Source organism: Pieris brassicae, chromosome 8 (genome assembly GCF_905147105.1).
Source record: "Pieris brassicae chromosome 8, ilPieBrab1.1, whole genome shotgun sequence".
Classification (NCBI taxonomy): Eukaryota; Metazoa; Arthropoda; class Insecta; order Lepidoptera; family Pieridae; genus Pieris; species Pieris brassicae.
Genome location: NC_059672.1, coordinates 4,966,863 through 4,980,806, shown reverse-complemented (window position 1 = coordinate 4,980,806; position 13,944 = coordinate 4,966,863). Strand labels below are relative to the sequence as shown.

General features: G+C 31.3%; 1 protein-coding gene across 1 annotated transcript in view; it reads left to right on the top strand.

Annotated features, from left to right (window-relative positions):
* The window catches only part of LOC123713012 (rap1 GTPase-activating protein 1), a 199,223-nt gene that overhangs the window by 43,208 nt on the left and 142,071 nt on the right, over positions 1-13,944 (top strand). The window contains exon 2 of the mRNA XM_045666476.1: positions 7,890-8,012. Within this exon, the coding sequence (XP_045522432.1) occupies positions 7,942-8,012 (71 nt within the window). The 5' untranslated portion in view covers positions 7,890-7,941. The remainder of the gene's footprint in view (positions 1-7,889; positions 8,013-13,944) is intronic.

Below are 13,944 nucleotides of genomic sequence, written 5' to 3'. Positions count from 1 at the left end.
ATTCCTATGAATTTCAAATTATTGCCGCTGAGTATAGTGGAATATGAACAGGTAGATTTCAATATAGATTATTTGTATGACTATGCAAAGTTTTAACGATCATACCCGACGTTACTCCAGGAATTAATGATATCCTTAAATTTATTATCCTAATAAAATAAGTATTAACTGGGTAAGTATTGGTATTAAAATATATATCTGGTTGAATTAAAATGTTTTTATTAGAAATCCTACATTCCTCAAGTCAAAGACCTAGATTATTTTTACGATTGATAAATGTTGTTTAATTTCTTATCTTTAAATATAATTAGTTTAATTATATCTATAAATCTTACTTTATAGATGAAATTAATGACATTACTAATTTTATAGAGGGAATATGTTTTGTTATAGAAAGGGCCGTGACCTGTCATCAGTCATTTGGAGATACGGGACTATTATTTGAATTAAAGTTTAAGACGCCTTTGACGCCGCAGAGGCTATAGCGTCAAAGGTCGTATGTCCAACGGGTTCTTTACTATGCGCATAATTAGTTCGTGCTTTTTCACTGAATTAAATGTTCTAAGAATAATTCATGTATACCAAATAGTTGTATAATATTTTCTAAATAACTTACACAAATTCCTTACCATACACGTTAATATTGCGTCGTCAGTTAAAAATAAAACAAAAATATTCAATTTCTCAGACGTCAACGAAAGTTTAATAATTTCAGGCCAAAGTTAATTAAAACTGTTAAGAATCCAGAATATTGTGTTTTGTTAAGAGCGGAAACCGTAGAAGTTGAGTTGGAATATAAACTTTTGTTCCTTTAATAACTTTTCTTAACTCGTTTAAAGGGTCTATATACATATATCCACATTTGTGAACTCATAATTATTTTAGCATTCACAATATTACCTAGGTTTTAAGAAATTATTAGACATAGGGTTGTAAAAAAATCTAAATTACTCTGCCGACTTCATGAACGAAGATTGGCAATTATTTTATATTTTAAAATGTATGTCTCAAAGACTGTTCGTTGAAACTACTTAAAACAAAATATTTTCTTTGTTGCACACAGCCCCGGGGACTCAACGAAACCGAAGCCCCCACAAATGACACTTCGGAAAAACAATTCAAATTTGGACTAGTAAATAATTATTCCATATTTCGCACAGACAATTATAATATACAATTATATTAGTTACATTAAAGCACTTGCAATTTCCTACTCATCTTGAGGGAGTACCCCAATGGCTCAATGGCTGAGTGGGATATTACTCGACCGTACTGTAGAGATATGATCGCATACAAATATATTTAGCTTGTTGTAAACAATTTTTTTTTACATTCGAAACTTTTTAAGCAAAAGTTTTTAATGAGTTGTTATCACGAGATGAAGCAGGATCGATATTATGTTGCTATGCTTAATAGAACATATAGAATGTGTTGACGTTATATATTATATATTTAAGTGTAAAAATCTGAATCTGGAACACGTATAAAACGATACGCTTGACGCCGCGGTACGTGGTGTAGAAAGTCCCTTTAGTACGTGATTTCTGTGCCTTGGCAACTCAAACAATAGTCTTTTCCAGGGAATTAAACCTTATGAACTTAGAATAAACCAAGACTACGAATGAATAGTGTGTGCCTTTGAAACATCCAATTATCTCATCTCCCAATTTATTTTATTTCTTGACAGTAACAGTAGTATTTTTAGTCATACTGGAATACAGGTCCCACTAAATCAGGCGTCAGGGACACATGTTTTTATGTAATCAAGGCAATAAGTTATAACTACAGAATGAGCTTTTCCTGTTATAATGTAAAAGCTTAGATAAATTAAGTGCATTTATATATATTAATGATTTCAGTTATGTAGCCATTTGTAAACGAGTGAAACGAAGATGTGCAACTGTTCGCACAATCAACAGTTTGCGGAGATAGAAAAAAATAGACAATGCATAGGGTGCGACGTTTTTAGGACCCTAAAGTACACAATACACCCAGGTAGTTTATCTGAAACGCGCTTACGAAGTTTTTCGAAATTTTAACTATATTCGAAAATAGATTCGTATATTGTGTGGTGTCCGCTTCTTCGCGTTAAATCAGTGTGTGGGAGCTGATCTAAGTCCTTATTACCAGGATATAAGACTTGTTTTCCTGTGACTATAACCCAGTGAGCTACCTCTATATAAATGATGATGATCTGCATTTGGCACAGAGTGCATGTTGATGTCTCAACACCAACGATGAAGAAAAATTTGACACCTTTTTCTGAAGAAAGAAAAAAATTACTTCTGAAACTAATATTTATATTTTACAATCGAAATAATTAAAAGTTGACGAATTTAAAAAGTTTTGTCCCTGTTGCAATAAACCTTTAATGCTTGCAGAATTTCCTCGCTGTACTTGCGATACTTATTCGTTTAGCAAAGCACAAGCTCTGGAGTCACCGGTACTATCTACCAGGCGTCATTAATATAATATTACAATAGAAACAAAATAAACAAACTTAATGTCTTTCCGAAATTATTAGTGCTAAAAGCACAATTTATTACAGTATACGCATGTGGAGTATAATTTAAATGATTATTAATAACAGGCCCAGGTCAAAAATCCCCATAGCCGACGAGCATGCGTAGTGAATGTCATGAAAGTGGATGAAGCGAGAGAGGTATGTAAGGGCCGTAGCAGATATCCGTGGTGTCTTCCTTTCTTCGGCAAAAAGGCGTGACAGTATCGCCAATTATTATATAAAGTGTATAAATAATCTCATGTATTTCATAGCTTTGATAATTATGTAAAACAGTCATCGCTGGAAGCACATTACAAACATGTTGAGCGGATTATAAAACGGTATGAAAATACATTTTTGATATTGTTTTTAAATGGAGAAAAGTTTTTGTAAGATGACCAAAAGTTTTTATTTCAAATTAAGCAATGATACTCGCCTTGAATGAAATAAAGTAAATGATCGGTTTTTTTTTAAATTTATTCTTTGCATTTCAATAAAGATTTTGATTCCTTTTTTCGTAGGTAGCACTATGTAGAACTAGTAGGTTCATCACTTGAAAAAGGAATAAATATAAAAACAATGTATTTATCGAATTGCAATAAAACCTAAGACTAGTTTTAAAAAAAGAGCTTAGTTTTACTAAGTTATAAAACTTATCCTTAACTCACTTAAACTATAGGTACGTTGTTCGCCGGCGCTTTGAAACTGAAAACAATTGCTATTTCTCATTTTAGTACGTAAACTTGTTACTAGTTTGTTACGTATATTCTTTAAGGCAACGTAACTTACGAATTAAACGTTGATATAATCTAAAACGGGGTAAAAAGACAACTGTTAGGTATTTTTGTCAAGTCTTATGACGACGTTATAACATTCTACCCTCAAACACAAAAAAAATCCTCATTTTTTTATGGTAAATATATAATCATAATTATATAAAACTGTTGATAATAATTTTATATTTTTTCTAAGTATTATTGACCTACTATACATAATTAAAATCAACGTTAAAAGGAACTTCAATATTTCTAAAACGCGCTAACGAAAATTTTTCACGAATTTAATTCTAATATTAGTTCTATTATTGATATTTCGGTGTCCAGTTCTCCTCGGGTACGGCGTCTTAACGTCAAATTGTTCGAAATTATTAGTGTATTCCTTGGCCACCACTGAGCCGTATTCGGCCGGTACGAAATTGTAATTGATGTGAGCTGCCCAGGCAGATTTAAGGGGGTGCAGGAGAGATAAGGCCACATTTCTCCTCTATCCCATTTGGTCGGAGTTCAGTATACTGTTCTCACATTACCGAAGGAGGCGCTTTGACACTCTTTTTATTGAAGTGAAATTTCTTTATCGGCGTTGGAAAAAAAAAATCCACCACATTTTTCTTGTCCCTACCACGGTTGATTCGAAGAGATTCAAAGCCATTAATAACAAAAATATATAATAACGATAACAATGATAGTAATAATTATATTACAAGTAATTAAATTCTTTAATAATCTTAGTAGTAATAAGGTAAAATTAAATAAATGTATTATTTGTATTCATGTCTATGATAATAAAAGCTAATTTCTGTAAAATTGCATCTAATAGATTATTTTTCGAAAAATAAGGTCATAAAGAAGTTTCACTTCTTACGTGTGTACACTAGTACACGCACACATTATTTTTTGTTAACTTCTACTACCTTAGTAGATTTTCGCATTATCTACTGTGTAAAGTAATTTAAATAAAAAATACCAGTTTCGCACAGGACATTTTAAAATATTTCTAAAAATAGGCTCTGAAATTATGTAGCATTCTTATGGTGAAAGTGTTTGGAATTTGTAATAGTTTAAAGATTATAAATATAAAAAAATATACAGTAATTTAGCATCTATATCTAAAGTTGCTCAACAGTCAACGAAATTTATCACAAGGAAAAAGAGAAGAAAAAGGAAGGTTACATAAAAATAATATATATGACTAAATTACCGTAATTATTTAGTAATTTATTTAGGTGTGACTTGAATAGTATGCTTTATATATATGAACTGTTTTCAAAAGTATAATCACACGGTGAAAATATTTCGTTAGCGCGTTTTAGACATATTTAATTTCTTTCATATAATCCATAGTTATATATTAGAATACTTCGTCTCTTTGTTATAAATTACGTTTACGTATTTATAGTTTTTTTAAATGATGTATTGTAAAATATTTTTGCTACTAGCTGCCCCCGAATCGTTCGCCTTACTATTATTTTATACTAAGCCTACCCTTTTACTGCCAACATTTATACATACGGAAAATTTTTTTTCGGAGCATTAAGTTCAAGTAATAAAAAATCGAATTGGAAATGACGTCTTCGAGTTTTGCGCTTAGCAAAATTAGATATATATAAATTAATTATTTAATAACCTTTCTTATCGTAGAATAAGTAAATAAATCAACATGCTACAACCTTTTTAGGTCTGGACCTCTGATATATGTTTCATGATGATTTGTTCAAGTAGAACTTTTTTGGGTCTAAGCCAAGCCGGTTTTCTCACGATGTTTTCTTTCACGGTTCGAGCGTATCTTAAATGCGCACATAGAAACTCCATTGGCACAGTCGGGGATAGAGCTTACGACCTTAGGGATGAGAGTCGAACGCAAAGCCACTAGGCCACCACTGCACTTCGGTTTGAATACTCAAAAGCTTGAGTGACGTCTTGCACTAACAATCGTCCCTTGCAATTCCATTAATTTTTACCTGCACCCTTGACGTCACTAGAATAGCTATTTTTTTCTTGTGAACCCTGAAACGCGATAACAAAGTTTTGTTAGATATTAGATACAAAAAGAATTTGTGAAGTAAAATTCTTGGGAGTCCATTTCTACACAGGAAGGGTGGTTGAACCACTCTATTATTTGGTTTGTTGTGAAATACTGTGGTATGGAACAAACATCATGGAGCGATTGCTGATTGATGACGGAAGGGAGGTGCTGTGCACTCAATACACTGATGTAGAAGTTTTGACTCCTTTTTATTAATTGAAGTTATTTTTACTAAGTATATTGCAAGAGCATTGTTGGCTCAGTGGCACCTCTTAACCCTGAAGTCGAAAGTTAATACGCAATGAATAGGTATTAGAGAATAAATTCATAACTTGTAAAAAAACTAAGTCTCGAGTTAAGTTCAGTGGCGGTTGGGATGATCAAATGTTAAATAAAACTATGTGTTTGAAGCTGTGTCAAATGGGGTGTTTACAACATGAGTGGGGTTGCGACGATGATGATGATCGTGATTAACAAAAACTAACTTGGATTATTTGAGGGTTCTTAAATTTAAGTGACACTTCAATATAAGTGTAGTGTAGTATTGGACATTATCGGAAACGAGAATGTTATATTACAATTTATGAGTGTGGGAAAAATGAAGGGCTCATTTTGGCTTCTTGTGTGCGATAATTGCTAAGATTTGGCTTATAATTATTTACTAAAATAATGTAACTTGATGTCATGCAGACATCAAAAAAATCTCGGGTCCTCAATGGATGCAAATAGCTCGAGATAGAGAAAGATGGCAAGCCTTGGAGGAGGCCTTTACCGGAGAGTGATTTGACTCTTATAGTGACCATATCAATATTACAAACTATTAAGTTAGCTTATTACGTAATAACTTAAGAGTTGTCTGTTAGACTTCTAGAAGGCTTCTTGAAATATACCGTGTTTATACAATCCATGTTTGGTAACTGAAAATTTTGGAACATCTACTTGAAAAAAAAATTATCACGAAAATTCAGAAGTGAGGCCAAAGGTTGTATTAATAATATATATAATTTTGCAAAGAAATATTACACTTTGGATAAAGTCTACCTGTCTTTACAGTCAATTAACTATATTACTATAGTTAAATTTCCACCAAAAAATAAATGAATAATTCTGTAAATTACTATTATTGTTATAAAACTTAGTAATTATTACAGTAACAACGGAGCTACAGAAACTTATAACTATTGCAATTAATTACAGCCATCAAAGAGACTTGGAAGCAGTCAAGTGCAAAGTTCAAAGAGGTTTGAAGTTAGGGTTGCCAATCGTTAAACAATCATATCTTTGTATAACATACGTCAAGCTTTGTTTGCGGTTCGAAAAGAAGAAATAATCTGTAGCGTAGAATATTTTTAACACAATATTATGAGAATACAATATAAAAATTAGCTCGCATATTTGGATTGCGTTTGCCTGTGTACGCATCATATAGAACCTACATATCACACACTTTTTACTACTTTCATATATCAATTTCTGATGTAATCTGCTTACGCACAAAAAATATACATACATAAAATGAGGCGTTCGTTTAATCAAGATCTCAAGTAAAGAAATCTTTTCTTTTTTTTTGATATCCGATGGTAATTCATTTGCGCATGGCCTGCCCCCGGAAGTTGCAGGAGTAGGTGGGAATCGATCTACACCAGAATCTCGGCTATTCAGTTACTGGGTGAGCAATATCCACTTAAACTACCTGAAGTAGTTACAAGGCCGCGTTACAGAGACACCGGCGTCAGTCTCACGTTCTACCGCGGCTTCAACGGCATAACTGTTACGCTCGAAACTTCCGGTGCTCTATACAAAGGAGATAGGCATATCTTCTCCTATTTACTCCGCCTTCTAAACCTCTCTGTTCTTCGTTTCTTAAGAGATATCTTGATATATATACTATATACTAGTGGACCCGACAGACGTTGTTCTGTCTTAACTATGAATATTAATTTCGAATTGGTAATTATACAAAATTATTAAATTAAAAAATATTTCAGAAACAAACTGCTTATTATTCTAATGCTTTATGATAAACAATATTTTTTGTTTGTTTATCTGGCGCGTAAATAAATAGTTTTGTTGGTATTCCTACACGGGAACAGGTGACATATAACTGGCCATGTGAAAAACATGGATTTTCAAGATTAATGCCACAAACAATTAGCGACTGTAATTATTTTATAAATATAGCATTTATTTTAAAGGATATCCATTTTTTTATATCCTCTTTGACGATATTTGCAGCATGAATTCTGTGAATGTTATGTCAAACGCTATAAGGTTACATGAAAAAAGTGTGAATTGTAAAAGCGCTATGCACTGAAAAAAATTACTATCGAAACAAATCATTCTTAAATTTTCTAATTTTTCGCTTAATTTTTTTCATTTTTGTGCTTTAAAACGAACCTACCTGATAATAACTATTAAACTACAAGTGCTCGCCACAGACTATTTTTTTTATGTTATCATCGATCATACATAGACCGACAAAGCAGTTGTTTCTTTATATATAACTAGATGTCGCTAGTAGTATAGGGAAATAGGGATTCATTTATATATATATATATATATAAACAGTATTTCTTTGTTTCAGGACTGCTTAGTGTTTGTGTAAAGTGAAATATACTGTCATGTAATCAACAACAATGCTGAAGATTCAGATGTTAGAATCCATCGTCAGTAATGAAGAAGAAAATCAGGAACCACAGAGAAATGGGTGAGATAATATTTATTTTGTATTGTTTCGTAATTTCGCCAACTTTCGTATGACGCAGGACAGGTCCAAGCACTTAAATACGAAATTAAAAAATCTGTAAAGGTTCCAACGTATTTGTATTATCAGTATTTGTGGTTAACTACATATCTATGTATAACAATAACGTTAAACATTTAGTATTAAAGCAATTTATTTAAATTCAATATATAAATTAGGAATTTCTTCAGCAACAGGCGCAATTATAAGATTTCTACAAAGAATCTATTCTTCTTGGGTTTTAACCCATAGTACATGTCGTAGAAAAAATCTTAGCTGCACTATGCTCATCTAATAGGCCTTGCTAAGTTTCTCAGTCAAATTAAGTCAACAGCGAATGTAAAAAAAATGTCGTGACCGACCAAGAAAATATGGTCTTAATGAGTAGTTCTACTAAGTTTAGCTAAGGTCTTTTCTTTTTGTATAGAGGATATTTTTTCACAAATAAAACAGATAATTTAAAACGAATCTATAATATCGTTAAATGTATTTGTGGCAAGCCTCTGTCGGTTCACCCAGTTTCTATTTGGAACTGTTTGGTATCGATCGGTTACTAACGGTTGGAAAAATGTTATTCGAAAAATCCGTTGGTCTTGGCACAAAACGTACGTAACGTGTCTTGAAACTATCAGCAAAAGATGTGTATGTTTCTATGGTAAAATATAGAATTTTAAGAAAAACAATATTATAACAGTACAACAAAACAAAGTAATGGTAATCGAATTTATCTTATAAACTACTTTTTTACATAGTACAACAGCTTCATCACCAATTACGTAGTAGAAATCTCTTCCATCAATAACACAAGCAAAACCGTTATAAAACGAAGATATACACATTGTAACTTTTACTTACACTAATTAACCAAAAAACTCTAATAAATTATGTACATAGTTTTGGAACACCCAAAATAGCATTGAGTGTACCAAAAGTTTTATATAGATCACGTAGTATTGTTATTCAAAAGAACACACGAAATCCAAGGGGAACGAAGATACCATTACACTTAATGAATAGCCCATTACAGCGATTCGGAACAAAACAAGATTTTTGAAGTGAAACTTCTTTAGCCGCATGTGGGTAATTTTTTTACGGATGAAACGCTATAATAATAATATTAGCGTCACTATGCATATGCGTTTTTGTCGAAGAAAAGGGTAGAGCGATTGAGAGAGAGTGAGAACGGGCGAACGTAGCATGAAGGAAATAGCCATGGAGCGAGAGTAGGGAGCTAGCAAGTGAGAAAGAACGAGAGAGAGAGAGAGTGAGATAGAGCGAACGTCGCGTCACGCACAGTGCCATGGAGCGAGGGTGGGAGCGTGTTATAGTGAGAAAGATAGAGAGAGAGAGAAAAAAAATACACTCTTTCTGATGTATTCGTTTAGTAGTCACATATTAGAATTTTAAAGGCAATTCTGTCGCATAACGTCTTGTGCAGTAAACGCAGATATATAATTTATTTACATATAGTGTACAGTACATATACAAATACATGGAGTGATCATATATTAGTACATGTTCATCTGTTGGGGCTTTTACCTTAGTGATAATTAATTTACAAAGAAGTTTCACTTCTGACCTGTGTACTTTGTAGTCACCCACTTTTTGTTTCAATAAGGAAGATCATTGTTTTTTAAATGAAATATGTATAAAAGGACTAAAAGCAGTTTGTATATGTAGAATTGGTTAGTTAGAAATTACAAATGCTTTTTAAAAATCATAACTCAAATATATGAAATTATCGTTCCTCCGTTCGTTTATGTTATTAAATTAGGTTTAAGATCGGTACGAAAAGGTACGAAAGTATGCGATTCAATTTAGGAACCTACACAGATCTTTTCAAGCCCATATTTGGCCTCCATAAAACTGCTCCCTACTGAAATTAACACATTCGTAATGTTTAAAAAAAGTATATTACTGTATAAAATACGTCTAAATACTAATGTCGTAGTAGCAATAGCTCATAGTCTCCCGCACTCGATAGAACTATCTGGTTTTTGAGTTTTCTAATGCATACTTTACTAAAGATTATTATGGACAAAATAAAACAAAAACGCATAATTGCTTTTAAAGGATTTTAAAAACATGACCACAAACATTGTAGTATCTTTCATTTGAGCTCGAAATAATATAATATTCATAGTATAGTATAGTGTAGTTAGTATACTTCTATTTATTTTACTATAATTTAAAACATAATGTTTAAAAAATATAATTAGTAGAAAAAAGATTCCAAATTCTATCCTTTCCTGTATAGCTACAAAACCTTTAAGTTAAAAACTGCTACTGCTACATTTTGACCTTAACATTGACATAAAACAGAAAACGGTAATTGTGTTATTGACATTCGGTGGCATTTTGCCAAATAACTACTTAGGATACGGCGTCGTAGGGACGAGCAACTTCTTATTACACTTTACGACCGAAAACAATTCCATTTTATTAAAAATAACTTATTCATGTTTCAGCACATACAAGACCCATTTATTATCAAAGGCCTTAACACAATAGTCTCGTCAAATATTCGTAGAAACGACGACGGTTTTTGACAGTACGAATACATAGAATTTTCATATAGGTACATGCATAATTTCTATAGGAAACAATTCTATTCGTGCTTCGATATATTTCAAAAACGGTCTATGCTCATATTCAGAAAAATCTATATTATTACATAGTATTGTCTTTTGTAAAAATAGCTTTTACACATTAAGAAAAATCATATCGAGGTGGCCTTGATAATATCCATCTTCCGTAAGCCGATATAGATCAAAAGTTTCTTTGTTCATAAAGGTTTAACGTGTCAAAGGGACTTATAATGATGTCCCATTATCCAGTGAAGGAATTTATGAACATAATTTAAGAAAATACACTTATAGGTATATCAATGAAAACAGACTTATGATTCACTAAAAAAACGATTAAAAATTATGATCGTATATTGAACCGCATAGTGGTTGCAATTATGAACTCGGCCAAAATCGACATGTGTCAAATGCCGATAATGTTGTATGATCGAAATATACGCAAAAATTGCTTAAGGCGGGTTGCGAGATTACATTGGCACATTAAAGTTTCTGAGTTAAAATTACGAGTTATAAATTTTAAAGCATTCACTATTTTGAATTTAAAGGAATCATTCGATTAAAAAAATTGTACAAACAAGACATAATAAGAAATTTTGGTCAATTTAGTACGTCACAATGATAACTATTTAAACTTGATATGATCATGACGTTGAAGTACGATATGCCTATTAAAGACTATAATAAAATAAATTTCCTAATTCATTTCACATGAATTGCACGCCATCTACAGTTTCTATTACAAACTAAAACATAATTTTATTCCATATCCCTTTATCAATTAAGTAATAAATTATATTTTTGTTGTTTCTATAAAAAATAATAAACACAGTTGATGTATCTATATATAATTAAAAATAAGTTCTTATTAGTAAGTCATAGCGATACTTAATAATAATCATTTTAAATATTTTTGCCATAGTTTAATTACACGACATCTGTTGCTGACTTTACAAACTATAATAATCTTAAGTTCGATCGCTTTATTAACATTACCATCCTTAGTGACTGTTTGCTCACTAGATGGCAGTGTTTACAGTAATAGATGATTTTTTACATAGAAGCTATTTCAATCTCATTTCCGATTATATTTAGAAACTGTAATTGTTGTGTTTCTATTTAAAAATATTCTTTTTCCTACTTACTTTTGTACTTATTCTTACTTAACCAATACACTATTAATTTATAAACGAGCTTTATTTAGGAAAGACGACATCATAAAAACAGCTGGTTGCATCTGGATTCAAGTAGCTCAATCTAGAGAGGACTGGCTATCTTTGGAGGAGGCCTTCACCTACGGAGGAGTTCTTACAGAATGAAGAATAATAGTTTAATAGTAAGGTTAAGGAAAAACTAACATAAACAAATTTAGGATACAAACTAAATTACTAACAAAACTAATAATTGTATGTAAGTAAACTAACTTAATCTAACTTCTTGTTTTATAAGCTGTAAGAATTAAAAGGCTCTTTTTATGTATTATATTTGGTCATATAAATTAATATTGATGTTATGTTTTTAATAAGAAACATCTTAAATCGTAATATATAATATTATTGAATGAGATAGAAAATCCATTTTTTTTTATTTGATTTTATAAGTATTACATACATATGTTCAAAGTTCAGTATCTTTAAACGCTTTATTTATTATTATTTAGATCGCGTCATTTTTTTAGCAAATACATTTAAGCCATTGCACATTGCCCATATAATAATAACCGACCGGTCCGTATCGAATTGTAACTAAATAAGCAGTCATAATACGTATCGCACCATTGAAGAAAAGAAACGTTCATAAGGGTTAAAGTGCATCCGTCCTTGACTGAATGAAGACAATAAACTAGAATTATGCATCCTGAATAATAAAATAGTATACATCATTTTACTGAATTTCAGAAAGTACTAGCTTATAAGACAAGGTATCCACTTATAAAGGAACAGCAAGAAAATGGCGAGTTACTATGCTTGTATAAAAATAGAATAAATCAATGGCGCTACAAGCTTTTTAGTTCTGAGTTTCATATAGTTTCATGATTAATATAATAAGCAAGTAGCAAGCAGCCTCCTGCGACACACGTAGTCGACTTTTTGGGTCTAAAGCAAGCAGGTTTCCTCACAATGATTTCCCCATACCGTTTAAGCGAATGTTAAATGCGCAAAATGGCTAAAACAGCTTTACTATGCTTTTATTGGAATGGTTTTTTATCTTGATTTACACTTATAATAACATTCTGTGTATTAACACGCTCGTTAATTACACCTAAACAGATCTTCAACAAAAGAAGTCGATGACGCATTTCCGTTACAAGTCCTATTTTCTTATAAAAATTATAAATCGCAGAAGCGTGTCAACCCCATGGCTAGGGTAACACTTCAAATTAAAGCAAAGTTAATACATATATATATATATATATATATATATATATACAAAAGGTAGTAAACAGGAGAAATAAAATTATACAGTAAGTAATTGTATAGTACTGCGGAAAGCAACCAGTTGACATCCGCCAAGTTAACAAAGTTTGGAATCGAATGAAATATCGGAAACACGTTTAACAAAGCTTTTAAGTTACAATTGCAATTCCTTACATTTTTTAAGTAATATTATTTTATAATGTTTTTGTCTTATTGATTTGGTAAGTATTATTTATATGAAAGTAGAAAGATTTTTGGAGATAATATTTGAAAGGTAAAACTGCGTAAATATTATGTTTTAAAAATAAAAAAATCTTGACAGACTTATAGTTACTATTTAAGAATTAAAAACTAAAAGTAGAACGCGTTGTAGATCTTATCACACACGGCTTAGATTAGCCACAGGCGCGTGTTCATTATAAATGTTTTATAAAGACTCAGGTGACAAAACAAATACCACAAAAATTCGTGCAATAAAATTATTTTAAATCAAAAATTCAGTTTTATAGTGCCTAGCCAACGCTGGTTGTAAATTCTAAAAGGATGTGGCCATAAAATCTGCGAAATTCCAGCTGAGTAAATACCAACTAATCAATCTGGTCTGACGCAGTCTGGTGCTGTATTGCAGTGTAGTTGCGCCAGTCACAATTAATTACTGTACATGACTGTACAAATACTATAATGACATAAAATAGTATTTATTAACGTCCAATACAAATATAATCTACATAATCCCTTCCAATTATAACATGTAATAAAACGATATACGTATTACTACTTATGCCGTATAAAGCATTTATATATATAATCCTTAGCAATAAGGTATATTTACGTGAAACCAAAATAATGATAAAACTATATGTCTAGTAGTTATTTGATCTTAGACTTAGATGA